The sequence below is a fragment of the Geotrypetes seraphini genome, chromosome 5 (assembly GCF_902459505.1).
Source record: "Geotrypetes seraphini chromosome 5, aGeoSer1.1, whole genome shotgun sequence".
In the NCBI taxonomy this organism is placed as follows: domain Eukaryota; kingdom Metazoa; phylum Chordata; class Amphibia; order Gymnophiona; family Dermophiidae; genus Geotrypetes; species Geotrypetes seraphini.
The window spans coordinates 251,293,770-251,307,598 of record NC_047088.1 but is presented as its reverse complement, the minus strand read 5'-3'; the positions used below and the strand labels follow the sequence as shown (position 1 = coordinate 251,307,598).

Genomic DNA, 13,829 nt, shown 5'->3' with positions numbered 1-13,829 from the left:
GTAGAGAAGCTGACACCCACACACGCATACTACTGTTTGCAGGCTCCGACGGCTTTGTGAAAGTTACTCAAAACGCGAGAGGGAGGGAGATAGATAAAGTTAGGTAGGAAGGAGGGAGGGGGCTGCGTGAGGGGTTCTGAAGGGCGGTGAGGTGGCAAGAGGGAAGGGTGGTGGAGGAAAGGAACAGACGCTGAAAAGAAATGGGGAAGACAGAGTGGGGAGAAGACACTGAAAGAACATGGGGGAGAAGACGCTGAAAAGAAATGGGGAAGACAGAGTGGGGAGAAGACGCTGGAATGGGAAGAAGACAGAGGTGCCAGACCAATTGGAGGGGGGGGGGTGAAGGGAGAGGAACGTGACAGAGCAAATGGAAGATGCAGAGTGACAGACAGTGGTTGGAAGAAATTGAATGAGAAGATGAGGGAAGCAGAAACCAGACAACAAAGGTAGAAAAAATTTTTTATTTATTTTCTTTATTTTTTTTGCTTTAGGATAAAGTAGTATATTAGTTGGTTTATAAAAATTTATAAACAAAGCCCTGCCAGTTGAACATCTCTTTCTCTAGTTCAGCAGCCAGAACTTTGATTTATAAGGAAGGAATAAGCTAAATATTGCAGTACTGAGGCTTGTATGGATGCTGCAGGGACGGGGCGGTGACCATTCTCTAGGCATATGCACACTCTCCAGGATGCTCTGCTCTCCAGCTGGTCCACACAGAGGCATTCCCTACAGCAGCAGCTTCCCTGGCAAGGAATGGTGAGGAACAGCTTGCAATGGTGGCTCTAAGGGGATGCCTTATCAAAAGGCATACCCATGCAATTCTTCTCATGGACGAACCTAATGACCATTGGGGAGTTCATTGTGGTGGTCATGAAGTACAGGGACATTGATCTCTTCTGTAAGGAAAGTGGTCTTTAAGTCACCTGGAACTCTGAGCCATTCGCTGAGGGCGTTGGAACAGTACCTGGCAGGAAAGGCAGTCTGAGTATTCCCAGACAGTGTCATTGTGATAGCTTACATGAAAAGACAGGGGGAGGGGGCAAGAGAAGTGCTCCATTACGTCTGGAGGCTCAGATGTTGTTCCAGTGGGCAGAAGCCCATCTTCAAGCACTCTTAGCAGCCCATATAGTTAGCGTAGACCAGTGGTTCCCAACCCTGTCCTGGAGGAACACCAGGCCAATCGGGTTTTCAGGCTAGCCCTAATGAATATGCATGAAGCAAATTTGCATGCCTATCACTTCCATCATATGCAAATCTCTCTCATGCATATTCATTAGGGCTAGCCTGAAAACCCGATTGGCCTGGTGTTCCTCCAGGACAGGGTTGGGAATCACTGGCGTAGACAACGTGCAGGCTGACTCTCTCAGCCAGTAGGCTCTAGGCTCAGGGGAGTGGTTCCGCTCCCAGGGTGTTCAGCCTTATTATGCAACACTGGGGAAAGAAGAGATGGACAAGAACACAAAAGTGAAACATTGTTACAGCTGAAAAAGCAAAATAGGAAGCATAGGGTTGGACATGTTGGTTCTACCATGGTTGGAAGAGAAGCTTCAATATTTGCTTGTGCCAAGTCATCCACAGAATCACAACTCACCCGAAACTAATGATTTTGGTAGCTCCAGACTGGCCTTAATCTGTAGATCTTGTGCATCTCCAATGAGACAGATACCTCAAGCTACCGGTTCATGTGGGGCTTCTCAGTCTGGGTCCAGTTTCCATGGAGAACCCAGATTGTTTTGGTCTTGCAGCACGGCTATCAAGTGCACAGCCTTGACCCGCAAGAATTATTCAAAAGTATCCATTGATAAAACGCTAATCATAAATTCTAAGCATTTGACAATTAAAAATTAAAATGAGGAACAATTAACAAACTTATTAGTGACACGACATTACTTACATGAAAACAACAGGATAGTAGGGAGAAATACAATTTTAAAAGAAGAGAGTACAATTAAGGTTAAAAACGAAAGGGAATGGGAGGAATCATATTGATGTTAAATATAAGTAAAACAGAATTTGGCAAGGAAGGACCCAGAGATCAATTAGCAATCATAAGCATCTTTAAATAAGTTTGGAATCTTCATGGGCACAGTCCCAGGCAGTTCTACCAGAAGAGATCTGTAGAGCAACTACTTTGTGTACTCTCCATATCTTTACAAATTTCTAGAGTGGTCATGGTAGCTCAAGAGGGTCCTTTTGGGTCCTCAGTCTTGCAGGCAGGCTCATCTCTCCCTACCTCGATGTCTGGTACCGCTTTGGCATGTCACCTAATATATGGACTCCTGAGTATATGTAATAGAATGAAAGATTAGGTTCTCATTTGGATAATCTTGTTTCTGGTAATATACACAGGAGTCCGTACAGCCACCTTCTGCATTCAGCAATTCGCCTGCTTTCTGCCTCAGACAACTCTATGGTCCGGAACTGGAGTTCTTCTCCTGTCAGTTACATGAATATGTATGATTAACTTACTAATAAAGTACCGAGTTGTTGAGCTTTGCCATTCATTATGTGTTAGTGCTAGTTGCACACAGCAGGTTGGCTCATTGATACACCTATGTTGCAAGTTCATGCTAATTGTTCTTTTCATGCGTTACAGAGCAGAACAGAAATGTATGTTATATCAGGGAAGTTCCACTGATGGAGGAGGAGGAGGAGCTGAAAGATGCGATTGACACCCTTCTGCAAGTGGTTCGCAAGCATGGATTGATCACCTAATGTACAGACTCCTGTATATATTAACAGAAGATTATCTAGGTAAGAACCTAATCTTTCATTAAGAATTCCTAAATTTGCTAGAAAAGCCCTAGGATCACTGTGGTTGTGCTGATCTCTGCAAAAGCTCAGCTTGAAGAAGTCTGTATTGGGGGGGAGTAACATATTATAATTTGATACACTCACAGCTGTAGGATGTATTAAAAATATTTAAGAGATAATCCTACATAACCAATATAGAGAATATTCTACTTGCTCATCCAACCATCTACTCATGGGAAAAGGAGAAGGTACAGACAAAAACTCTGGCTCAAAGCTCACTGTCCAAAATAGGAACATGTACATTTCTGGAAGTGTGTAGATGTCTGAAAAAAAGAGTGACGTTTTAATTTCAAGCAGAATATTCCTCCCTTAAGTTATGGTACAATTCTTAAGATGTCAGTGCTGTAATGCTGTCCCTGGGTAGAGTGTAATCTCTGGATCCTTGCAGGCAAGTGCTAACAAGATCTCAGAGCATACTGGTTTTCAAAACTGGCGCAGAGCAAGTGGAAGGCCCACTAAATGTGCTCTTGTTTTATGGCAACCCAGTGGCTAAGAATTTACCTGAAAACAACTTGTATCTCTATCTCTGAGCCAATTTTGCCTATCAAATAAACTATGAGCTTTGATATGTTGGATACGTTGTTTGGGCTGTCTCTCTATTGTGCCTTGAAATTTTCCCGAGATGTGGAAACAGCTGTCAGCATAATGGAGCAACAGCAGTTCTGGATACTAGAGTCAAGTCCAGAGAAATGCTGAAATCACTTTGAATCAAAACCTCCCATCCACCACAGCTTTGGAAATTTCATTTACTCTGCCTGCACATTCTGTTTCTCCGATTTGATTTTCTTCTGTCCTTTTTCACAGAGTCTGTTTTGTTTCCTGGAAGTTTCAATATAACCTCACTATCTTCCTCATCATCGTCTTTGACCATCTGTAGAGATTTCCGCCGTTCAATCATGGAAGGTGTGCAGACGGGAGTAGGATCCTACGGGAAAAGCAAGAGAGACCATCCTGTAATACAACAAACGCTTAAAGATGGCAAGACATTTCATCACCTCTAGGGTTTGATGATTAAGAAACATGCCCAATAATCATGATAACTATAGGTCATGGTACCAACAATGGTAAATATCATATAGGAACAAGCATCCCCTACTTACACAGCCTTAGTTCATGGTTTGGAGGGGTTGGGGGGAAGGTTCAATAGCATTTCTCAAGTCATCCCAAAAACGTGCTTAGAGTACAGTACAATTCATCTGTACAACAGCACAATTTCTGTGAAAATTCACCAAGTATGTCCAAGTCTTGGCCGGTTGGATGGTTAGGTGGGAGGATACAAAATAGGCTTGGCAAGGACTTTGACCTGATAAAAATGTCATTTTTAATGGAGTAAAAGCTGAAAAGCATTAGAAACCCAAGCATGAACATGAACTTAATTTCCTTCACTGTCTTCCTTGCCAATCATATCAAAGCACAACAGCAGGCAATGCTAGGTCAGGCAATGTTAAATGATTAAAGATTGCAGCAGCAAAGGCAAGAGGAATCAGACTTTGTGTTTGCCTTTAGAAGTAGGTGGAGGGTTACCTTAGGGGGATGTACAGGGAAGAATCAGAGGAGTGGCCAGGGAGTTTCAGGATAAGAGCCAGGGAATTTGGGGGGGGCACCTAAGAGGTCCACAGGGACCATAACTGGCACTAGGGCTTTGCATCGGGCAGTGCTCTAGGGCAGGGCTTCTCAAGCCCTGTCCTCAGGCATGCCAGGTTTTTAGGATATCCACAATGAATATGCATGAGAGATTTGCATATACTGCCTCCTTGATATGCAAATCTCCTGCACATTCATTGCGAATATCCTGAAAACCAGATCTGCTTGTAGACCTCGAGGACTGGAATTGAGTAGCTCTACAGCAGCATTTAGTCCCAGTGTAACCAAGCAGCAAGAACTAAGCTCAATGTCACAAGCAGCACTCCAACTTGGATATCAAAGCTCCCCCCCCGCAACTCTCATATTATGTAATACAGTCTTACTGTCTAATTCAGCAAACTGCAAGGTGCTTTATAACCTTACCTGACTATTTACAGATTCATCTAGATCTTTTGCAGGTACTGCACGTGTCTTCCTCTTTCTCTTCCCACTTATCTGTGCAGCCTTAAGAAAAAGGGAGACCCAAATCTTAAAAGTCATATGTCATAAATCATAAAAATCACTACTGTCCCATTATTTACAGGTTTCATAAAGGTCTAAGTCTAACCCTTGTGCTTGCCACAGTTTCCCCCATACATAGGAAACCGAGAGGATTGGATTTAAACACAGAACAACTGGGCAGACTGAATGGGCTGGATGTCCTTTTTGGGCCATCACTTACTTTGTAAAAAAACACTTTTGAAAGACAAACTTGGAACACGTTATCCATGAAGTAATCACTGTTTGTATCTATTATATGTTTATTGGATCCATCTTTGTCTTTTCAAGAACAGGTCTCTGCTGTCATCAAATCCGGTTTTGTCACTTTGCATAAATTGCACTACTTGCATAACTACCTCGATTCTCCCAGATTACAATTACTTACCCATGCTTTCTTAACCTCACAACTTGATTACTGTGAAACTATTTATGTGGGTGTTCTGATCATTTATTAAAGTGTCTACAATTTGTGCACAACACTGCTGCCAAGCTTCTTAATACAAGAAAAATTGACTGTGTTGTTCCTCTTTTAATTAAATTACATTGACTCCCCATCCCTTTTCATGTTCAGTTTAAAATTCTCTGCATAACTCACAAAGCATATCATCTTAATATCATCTTTTCTTTTCTCGTTATCCCATATATGCCTTCTTTTCTCATTATCCCATATATATCTTTTAGCAATTTGAGGTCTATAGATGCTCACTCCTGTGCCCAGGACAGCTTATATTGAGTCCACCAGGCAATCTGTCTTATTTCTTGGCCCCTAAACTTTGGAATAACCTTCCACCAGGCTCTGTGGATGACGTCACCCACATGTTGAAAATATTCTGTCTGCTTGTCCTGGGATAAGTGGTGTATTTAGATTTTAGCAAAGACTTCAACAGTGTTCTACGCAGGTGTCAAATAAGCTGAATGCCTTCGGTATGGGCCTCAAAGTGATGAACTGGGTCAGGAACTAATTGAATGAAAGGTGACAAAAGGTAGTGGTCAATTGTTTGGAAGAAATAAGAAAGCAGTGGGCAAAAACTAAAAGGAGCTATTGTAGCTGAGGAAAGGGACATTTTCAGTAATATGCCTCAAGGTTCGGTTCTTAGGCCTGTTCTTTTTAACATTTTTGTAAGTGGTATTGCTGAAGGGCTGTCAAGATTTGCCTCTTTGAAGATGATACAAAAATCTGCAATAAAGTAGACCCCCCTGATGGTGTGGATAACATGAGGAAGGACCTAGCAAAGATTGAAGAATGGTCTGAAATTTGGCAGCTAAGATTTAATGCTAAAAAATGAAAATTATGCATTTAGGCTGCAAAAAACCTGTGGGAACAGTGCAGTTTAGGGGGGTGAAGAACTTTGATGCACGAAAGAGGTACAAAGGCTTGGGTGTAATAGTATATGATGATCTTAAGGTGGCCAAAGTTTGAAAAAGTGATGGCAAAAGCTAGAAGGATGCTAGGTGCATAGGGAGAGGTATGACCAGCAGGAAAAAAGAGGTATTGGTGCTCCTGTATAAGACTCTGGTGAGGCTTCATTTAGAATAGGGTGTACAATTCTTGAGACTGCACCTTAAAACGATATCATTGGGTTGGTCCAGAGAAAGGCTACTAAAATGGTTGATAGTCTTCGCCCTAAGCAGTGTAAGAAGACAGATTTAAAGATCTCAATATGTATACTTTGGAGTAAAGGCAGGAGAGCGGAGATATGATAGACGTTTAAATACCTATGTGGCATAAATAGACATGAGGCCAGTCTTTTTCAGTTGAAAGGACGCGCCAGAGTGAGAGGGCATGGGATGAAGTTAAGAGGTGATGGGCTCAGGAGTACTTTAAGGAAATACTTTTTTACAGAAAGGGCGGTGGTGGAGACGAAGACTGTTTGAATTCAAAAAAACATAAAACAGGCACATGGGATCTCCTCCTTTCCCCAAGAGATCCCATTTGGCTTTTATCTGCTATTGTGTTTGTATTCTCTATCTCAGCACCTACAAGCACTCTGCTCTTCATTTATTGTTGCAACCATATTTCTCACTGCCAAAACAGCTACTCAAAAATGTGAGCCTTACATATTAAAAAGAAGTACTACTTTTCAAAGTTCATCCCTCTATGATCTTTTAAGTCATACCCATCTACACCTCACATTACATTAGGGACTTCTATTCCGCCTATACCTTGCAGTTCAAGACACATTACAAAAGAGCTAACTGGACATTTCCAGTGAAGTTACAACAGTTTTGGGTTTTTTGGGGGGGGGGGTTTTTTGGTTACAAGGGAGGAGAGGTACCTGGATTAATTCTGGAAGAACTTGCAAATTGGATATTAAATTGACTGTACGTTACTGTGTGATATAACAAATAGATTACAGTTAGAGTACAAATAAGATTACGTTACATTTCAGGGATCTGAATACTTGGTTGGTGTTTTGGGGAGGAAGAGATTATTTTAGTGGAGGTTTTGGGGGAGAATTTATCTAGGAGGAAGGGGAAGGGTTGGGTTAAGATATCTGGATAAATTTTTTGAAAAGTAGGGTTTTGATTTCTTTTCGAAAAGTTTTGAAGTCACTAGAAAGCTGTTTTGAGAACCCCTCAGTATATGTCACCTTCTGACATCAATTTGGAAGAAAAGATGATGGTGGTGATGGCGGAAGAAGGGGGATATGAGACACATTTAAATACCTCCATAGAGATGTGATGCCTGGTTAAGTAGCAGAACACATCTCTCAGAGTTCCCACCAAACCAACCCTAACACACTAGGAAAAATAAAAGACACTGAATAAAATTACTACTAATCATCATTTCTATAGTGCTGTATATTAACTGTGTCAGCAAAAAATGTCCAGTGCGGAGAGATGGAAGAAGACCAAGTCGGAGCTGCAAAAGGTGACAAGAACCCTGTCACATACCCTGAGCAACCCAGAAAGGCCTCCTGACAGCACTATTTAGGAATGCCTGCTTATTAAAAATGGTGCCCCATGGCTCACAGATGCTATCTTCTCTAGCCCTCCTCATTAGCAAATCCATATTGTGTAATAGCTGTGATATAGTTATATTGTAATTTTATTTAAATTATAGTATTGTAAACTACTCAATACATTTGTCTGAGCAGTATATCAAGGGTAATAAGTCCAATCCATATTGAGAATGAACATAGAATACTAAAATCAAGGCAGGGAACATTGTCTTAGGTGAACAGTCAGCTCACATAAAAAACAAGACTGAGGGAAGTATGCATTATGCTGAGTGGTGCATTTCAGTAACAGATGACAATCTAATGTTAAAAATAGAACAGACTGTACAAAGCCATGATAAAGACTTCAGCAAAAACAGGTGACTAAGAAATCGTCTCGCAGATGTCATTTTTGGATAACAGGAGTCCAGGGGAGGCAGAAGTATGACAATTCCTGAAGAAAATGCTAAGGGATATTTTTCCCCCAACATCTTGAATTCTCACACAAGACTGTAATAGAAAGGGAACATTAAGCTCCAGGAAAAACGTTGCCACTGGGGCATTAACAGAAGCCCATATTGACAAAACCTTAAACTTAAGAGATAAAGAATTGATACTACCTCCTTTTGGACCTGTCTGCCTGGAGCAAGAGTGAAGGATGTGGCCAACAGGATCTCCAGGATCATAGACAGTGCAGGGGGAGAGGATACTGCTGTGCTCATCCACGTGGGAACAAATGATGTAAGCGGACGGAAGTATGACAGGGAAGAGATGAAGGGCCAGCTCCGCTCACTTGGAAGACAGCTGAAGAACAGGGAGGTGAAGGTGGCCTTCTCCGAGATCCTCCCAGTACCAAGAGCGGATGGAAAGAGACAAGGGGAATTGCAAGCTATTAACGCCTGGATGAGACGATGGTGTGAAGAAGAAGGCTTCGACTTCGTGCGCAACTGGACGGCGTTCTGGGGGAAAAGCAAGTACTATAGAAAGGACGGACTACACCTCAACAAGGAAGGAGCGAGAGTATTGGCAGGCAACTTGAAGAGGGCCATCGAGAAGGCTTTAAACTAATAAATAGGGGAAAGCCGACAGTCGACCACCAGTCGATGGCACGGACGACAGGATGCCCCGATGTAGGAACAATGGGCTACTACTCATACACAGGAGAGGACGATCTCACAGCAAATAAGGAAGACAAGGCAGAAAGGGACAACTCAGACATAGGAGAGGAAGACCGCACAACAAACAAGGGAAACAACACTGCAGCGGTTAAGGATACCGTGAAAGTAACAGTAAGGACAGCAAAGAGTAGAAAGTCCATAAAAGTAACTCGAAGAGAACTCAAATGTATGTATACGAATGCTAGAAGTCTAGGAAACAAAATGGGGGAACTAGAGACAATAGCAAGAAATGATAAGTTGGAAATCATTGGCATAACAGAAACATGGTGGAATGAAGAAAACAAATGGGACACAGTACTTCAGGGATACAAACTATATAGAAGAGATCGAGTAGGGCAGAAAGGTGGAGGTATTGCCCTATATGTGCAGGAAGGAGTAGAATCTGTTGAAGTGGCTACGATGGAAACGAAAGAGAAGCTAGAGTCCCTCTGGGTCAAGATTCCTGGACAAAACAGTGCAGCCACGAAAATTGGCCTTTTTTATCGTCCCCCGGGACAGGCGGATGAAACTGACTTAGAAATGATAGAGGAAATCAAACGAGAATGCAAGACGGGCAATGTAATAATATTGGGAGACTTCAATTTCCCGAGGATAGACTGGAAACTAGGAACCTCCAACTGCGGCAAGGAGGCCAAGTTCCTGGAGGCGCTAGGGGATTGCTTCCTGGAACAAATGGTGAAAGAGCCGACAAGAGGCAACGTCACCCTGGACTTGGTGCTAAATGGCCTCACAGGACCGACAAAAGAAGTAGAAGTTACGGTACCGCTGGGGACGAGCGATCACAATGTGATCATCTTTAAGCTTGACATCGGGAATAGAAAAAGTGCCAAAACCTTAACCAAAACCTTTAACTTTAAAAAGGGCAAATACGATCGCATGAGAGCCATGGTGAAACAACGACTCAAGAAAAAGGTGGATAAAATTGAAACAGTAGACCAGGCATGGTCCCTACTGAAAAGTACTATCACAGAAGCACAAAACCTACACATTCCGAGGATCTCCAAGGAAGGGAGAACAAAAGGTAAGGGAGAACCGGCATGGCTTACCAGACAGGTGAAGGAAGCCATAAAAGAAAAGAAGGACTCTTTCAAAAAATGGAAACACATCAAAACGACCGAAGCATGGAAAAAACATAAAGACGAACAGAAGAAATGTCACAAGGCGGTGAGGGATGCCAAAAAGGACTATGAAGAAAAAATAGCGCAAGAGGCCAAGAACTTCAAGCCCTTCTTTAGATACGTGAAAGGGAAAAAACCCGCAAAAGAGGCGGTGGGACCCCTGGACGACCAGGGAAGAAAAGGGTACATTAAGGAAGATAAACAAATTGCGGACAAACTAAATTCCTTCTTTGCGTCTGTCTTTACGGAGGAGGATACTGCAAAAATACCAGAGGCAATGAAAGTGTTTAATGGAGTAATGGAAGACAGCCTCACCACAGTTGAAGTGGAGTTGGACCAGATATACTACCAGATCGACAAACTTAAAAGTGACAAATCCCCTGGACCGGATGGAATTCATCCGAGAGTATTAAAGGAATTGAAGGTTGAAATCGGAGAGCTATTGCAGAAACTTGCCAATCTGACAATCAGAACTGGACAGATACCAGAAGACTGGAAGATAGCGAATGTCACGCCAATTTTCAAAAAAGGATCGAGAGGGGAACCGGGCAACTACAGACCTGTGAGTCTTACGTCTGTCCCTGGAAAGATGGTTGAAGCACTGATCAAGGATAGCATAGTCCGGCACCTAGATACACACGACTTGATGAAACCCAGTCAACATGGGTTCAGGAAAGGGAAATCATGTTTAACGAATTTGCTTCAATTTTTTGAGACCGTGAACAAGCAAATTGATAGTGGAATGCCGGTGGACATAATTTATTTGGACTTCCAGAAAGCATTCGACAAAGTTCCGCATGAAAGACTTCTCAGGAAACTACAAAGCCATGGAATAGAGGGAGATATACAAAGGTGGATAGGCAAATGGCTGGAAAACAGGAAGCAGAGAGTGGGCATAAATGGGAAGTTCTCAGACTGGGAGAAAGTGACTAGTGGTGTGCCCCAGGGCTCGGTACTTGGGCCGATTCTATTTAATATATATATCAATGACCTGGAAGGCGGAATATCCAGTGAGATCATTAAGTTTGCAGACGACACAAAGCTATGCCGGGAAATCAGATCGCAGGAAGATAGCGAGGAACTCCAGAGCGACTTGTATCAGCTAGAGAAATGGGCAGAGCAATGGCAGATGAAGTTCAACGTGGAGAAATGCAAAGTAATGCATTTAGGTAGTAAGAATAAGGAACACGAGTATAGAATGTCAGGAGCAACTCTGGGTAAGAGCGAACAAGAAAAGGACCTGGGTGTACTGATAGATAGGACCCTGAAGCCGTCGGCACAATGTGCGGCAGCGGCAAAGAAAGCAAACAGAATGTTGGGCATGATAAAGAAAGGAATCACGAGTAGATCGGAGAAAGTCATAATGCCGCTTTATAGAGCAATGGTCAGACCACACTTGGAATACTGTGTACAACATTGGTCTCCCAACCTAAAGAAGGATATAAAACTGCTGGAGAGGGTGCAGAGACGAGCAACGAAACTAATAAGAGGTATGGAGAAATTGGAATACGAGGAACGACTCAAGAAACTGGGATTGTTCTCCCTTGAGAAGAGGAGGCTGCGAGGGGACATGATAGAGACGTTCAAAATACTGAAAGACATCGATAAAATAGAGCAGAAAAACAAATTATTTACATTGTCCAATGTGACACGGACAAGAGGACATGGTTTGAAGCTAAGGGGTGACAGGTCCAGGACAAATGTCAGGAAGTTCTGCTATACGCAGCGAGTGGTGGACGCATGGAATGCTCTTCCACAGGAGGTTATTAAGGAATCCACTGTGCTAGGATTCAAAGGCAAATTAGATGCACATCTCCTTATGAGAGGCATAGAGGGATATGGGTGATTAGAACAATCAGGTGTATACCTGACTGGGCCTCCGCGTGTGCGGATCGCCGGACTCGATGGACCATGGGTCTGATCCGGAGATGGCAATTCTTATGTTCTTATGTTCTTATGTTCTAAATAAGAGTTCAGAGAAGTTAAAAAAAGATTTCATGTGCAGAACGTGCAAATGGGTTATAAGATTAAACTGCTTCTATCAGGAGAAAGGACCTGGAAAAATTTAATGGTTGGAAGTTAATTTGCTGACAGACTGTAAATTTCATACAGGGTGAAAACTGTCTCCAGAGTAGAATTGAAAAAAATGTAGAATTGAAAAAAATATTAGGTTTCTCACAACTGCAGTCTCCACTGGACTATATTAGTTTGCAAAAAAAAAAAAAAAAGTTACAGCATGGACCAATTCTCACTAAGCAACTGGAAAGGCTTCTCAACAGCAGACCATGCAGGAGTGCCAAAGGGCTGCATCAGGGATCTATAGTACTGTACTTCTTGAAGCTAGGAAGGCAGTCTTCTGCTATAAGCAGTTCACCATAGTGGTGGAAGAACAGTTTCCGCCCATTCACAGCCAACACCTTTTGGTCTGTGAACCTTTGATGCACTTTTGCCCCAACCAAGCTGTAGTTTCTACTTCAACAAAGGTGAACGCCATTGGAAGCTTTGCAACACAAGTCCTGGGGCTGCTGTGGAGTGCTGTGTCTGCACATCCTTTATCTACAGTTTAGCAGCCGCAGCAGGGAACCCGTCTCCCCCACGAAGATGACCAGCAGGAGGGATGCCCACTCCCTCTTGCAAGAACCCTCAAAGCTCCCCCACCCCCGAATGTCTGCGGCAGGAGTGCCCAATTCCCTTGTGGTAATAAACCCAGCGGCAACGCGATTCTCTAACTGGCGCCAGTGACATGGACGCTGGTTAGAAAATCGGGGTGGTTAAGCATATGCTATACAGGACACCCTTGTGCGATTCTCAAAAGCCGCTTAGGCAGCTACTGAGACCGGGCATCCTATACAGAATCTGGCCCAAAATGCAGATTTCATGATATCCCATTTGAGGTCGTGACCCCAGTTTGGGAAGTTATGGCTTATAATGACCTCTAGTGGTCACAATGTAAGCAGCAATGGAGGTCATATCTGTGGTGTAGGCGCAACTTTAGCTCTGCTTGGAAGTGTTTATTTTAGTATTTAATTTGTGTTAAATGATGGGGATGTTCAAGGAGAAACAGAAAAAGTCCATATGCCTATCTAGTCCTGCCCATCCTTATAAACCAATAAGCTCTAAAATTCCTCTCACTCAAAGATGCTCTGTGCTTGTCCCATGCCTTCTTGAATTCATATACAGATTTTGTCTCCCTTTGGGCAAAACTTGCTGCTATTGTTGATAATTATTTGAATTACAGTTTGAGCTTCCTCTCCTCTGTTTTGTTTTTCGGTCTGCTCATTTTCATCAACAATCCCAATCTTTCCCCTTTCTTGTGAATCCTACTCCCAGATTTAGTATAAATAGGAGAAAGGTGTCGTTAGTGAATGAGTATCTTACATGCCAAACTTCATTTTTACGGATAACACAGATTACTGCAATTCCCTATATAATGGAATTACTCAAAAAGAATTACGTCGTCTACAGCTCATTCAAAATACAGCAATCAAACTTATCAATAAGGTTGGAAAATATGATCATGTCACTCCTCTTCTGCGAAAAGCACATTGGCTACCCATAACCCACTGTATCACTTATAAAACTTTACTGCTGGCTTTCAAAATCAAACTTTCACATCTACCATCTTTTCTTGATAAACTCATCATCCCCTTTTGCTC

General features: G+C 42.6%; 1 protein-coding gene across 1 annotated transcript in view; it reads right to left on the bottom strand.

Moving 5' to 3' along the window:
• Positions 1–1,796: 1,796 nt before the first annotated feature.
• NIFK (nucleolar protein interacting with the FHA domain of MKI67) overlaps positions 1,797–13,829 on the bottom strand; it is a 35,674-nt gene continuing 23,641 nt past the window's right edge. The window contains exons 5-6 of the mRNA XM_033946529.1: positions 4,822–4,902; positions 1,797–3,739 (exon numbers count right to left, since the gene is read on the bottom strand). Coding sequence (XP_033802420.1) covers positions 3,557–3,739; positions 4,822–4,902 — 264 coding nt within the window. The 3' untranslated portion in view covers positions 1,797–3,556. The remainder of the gene's footprint in view (positions 3,740–4,821; positions 4,903–13,829) is intronic.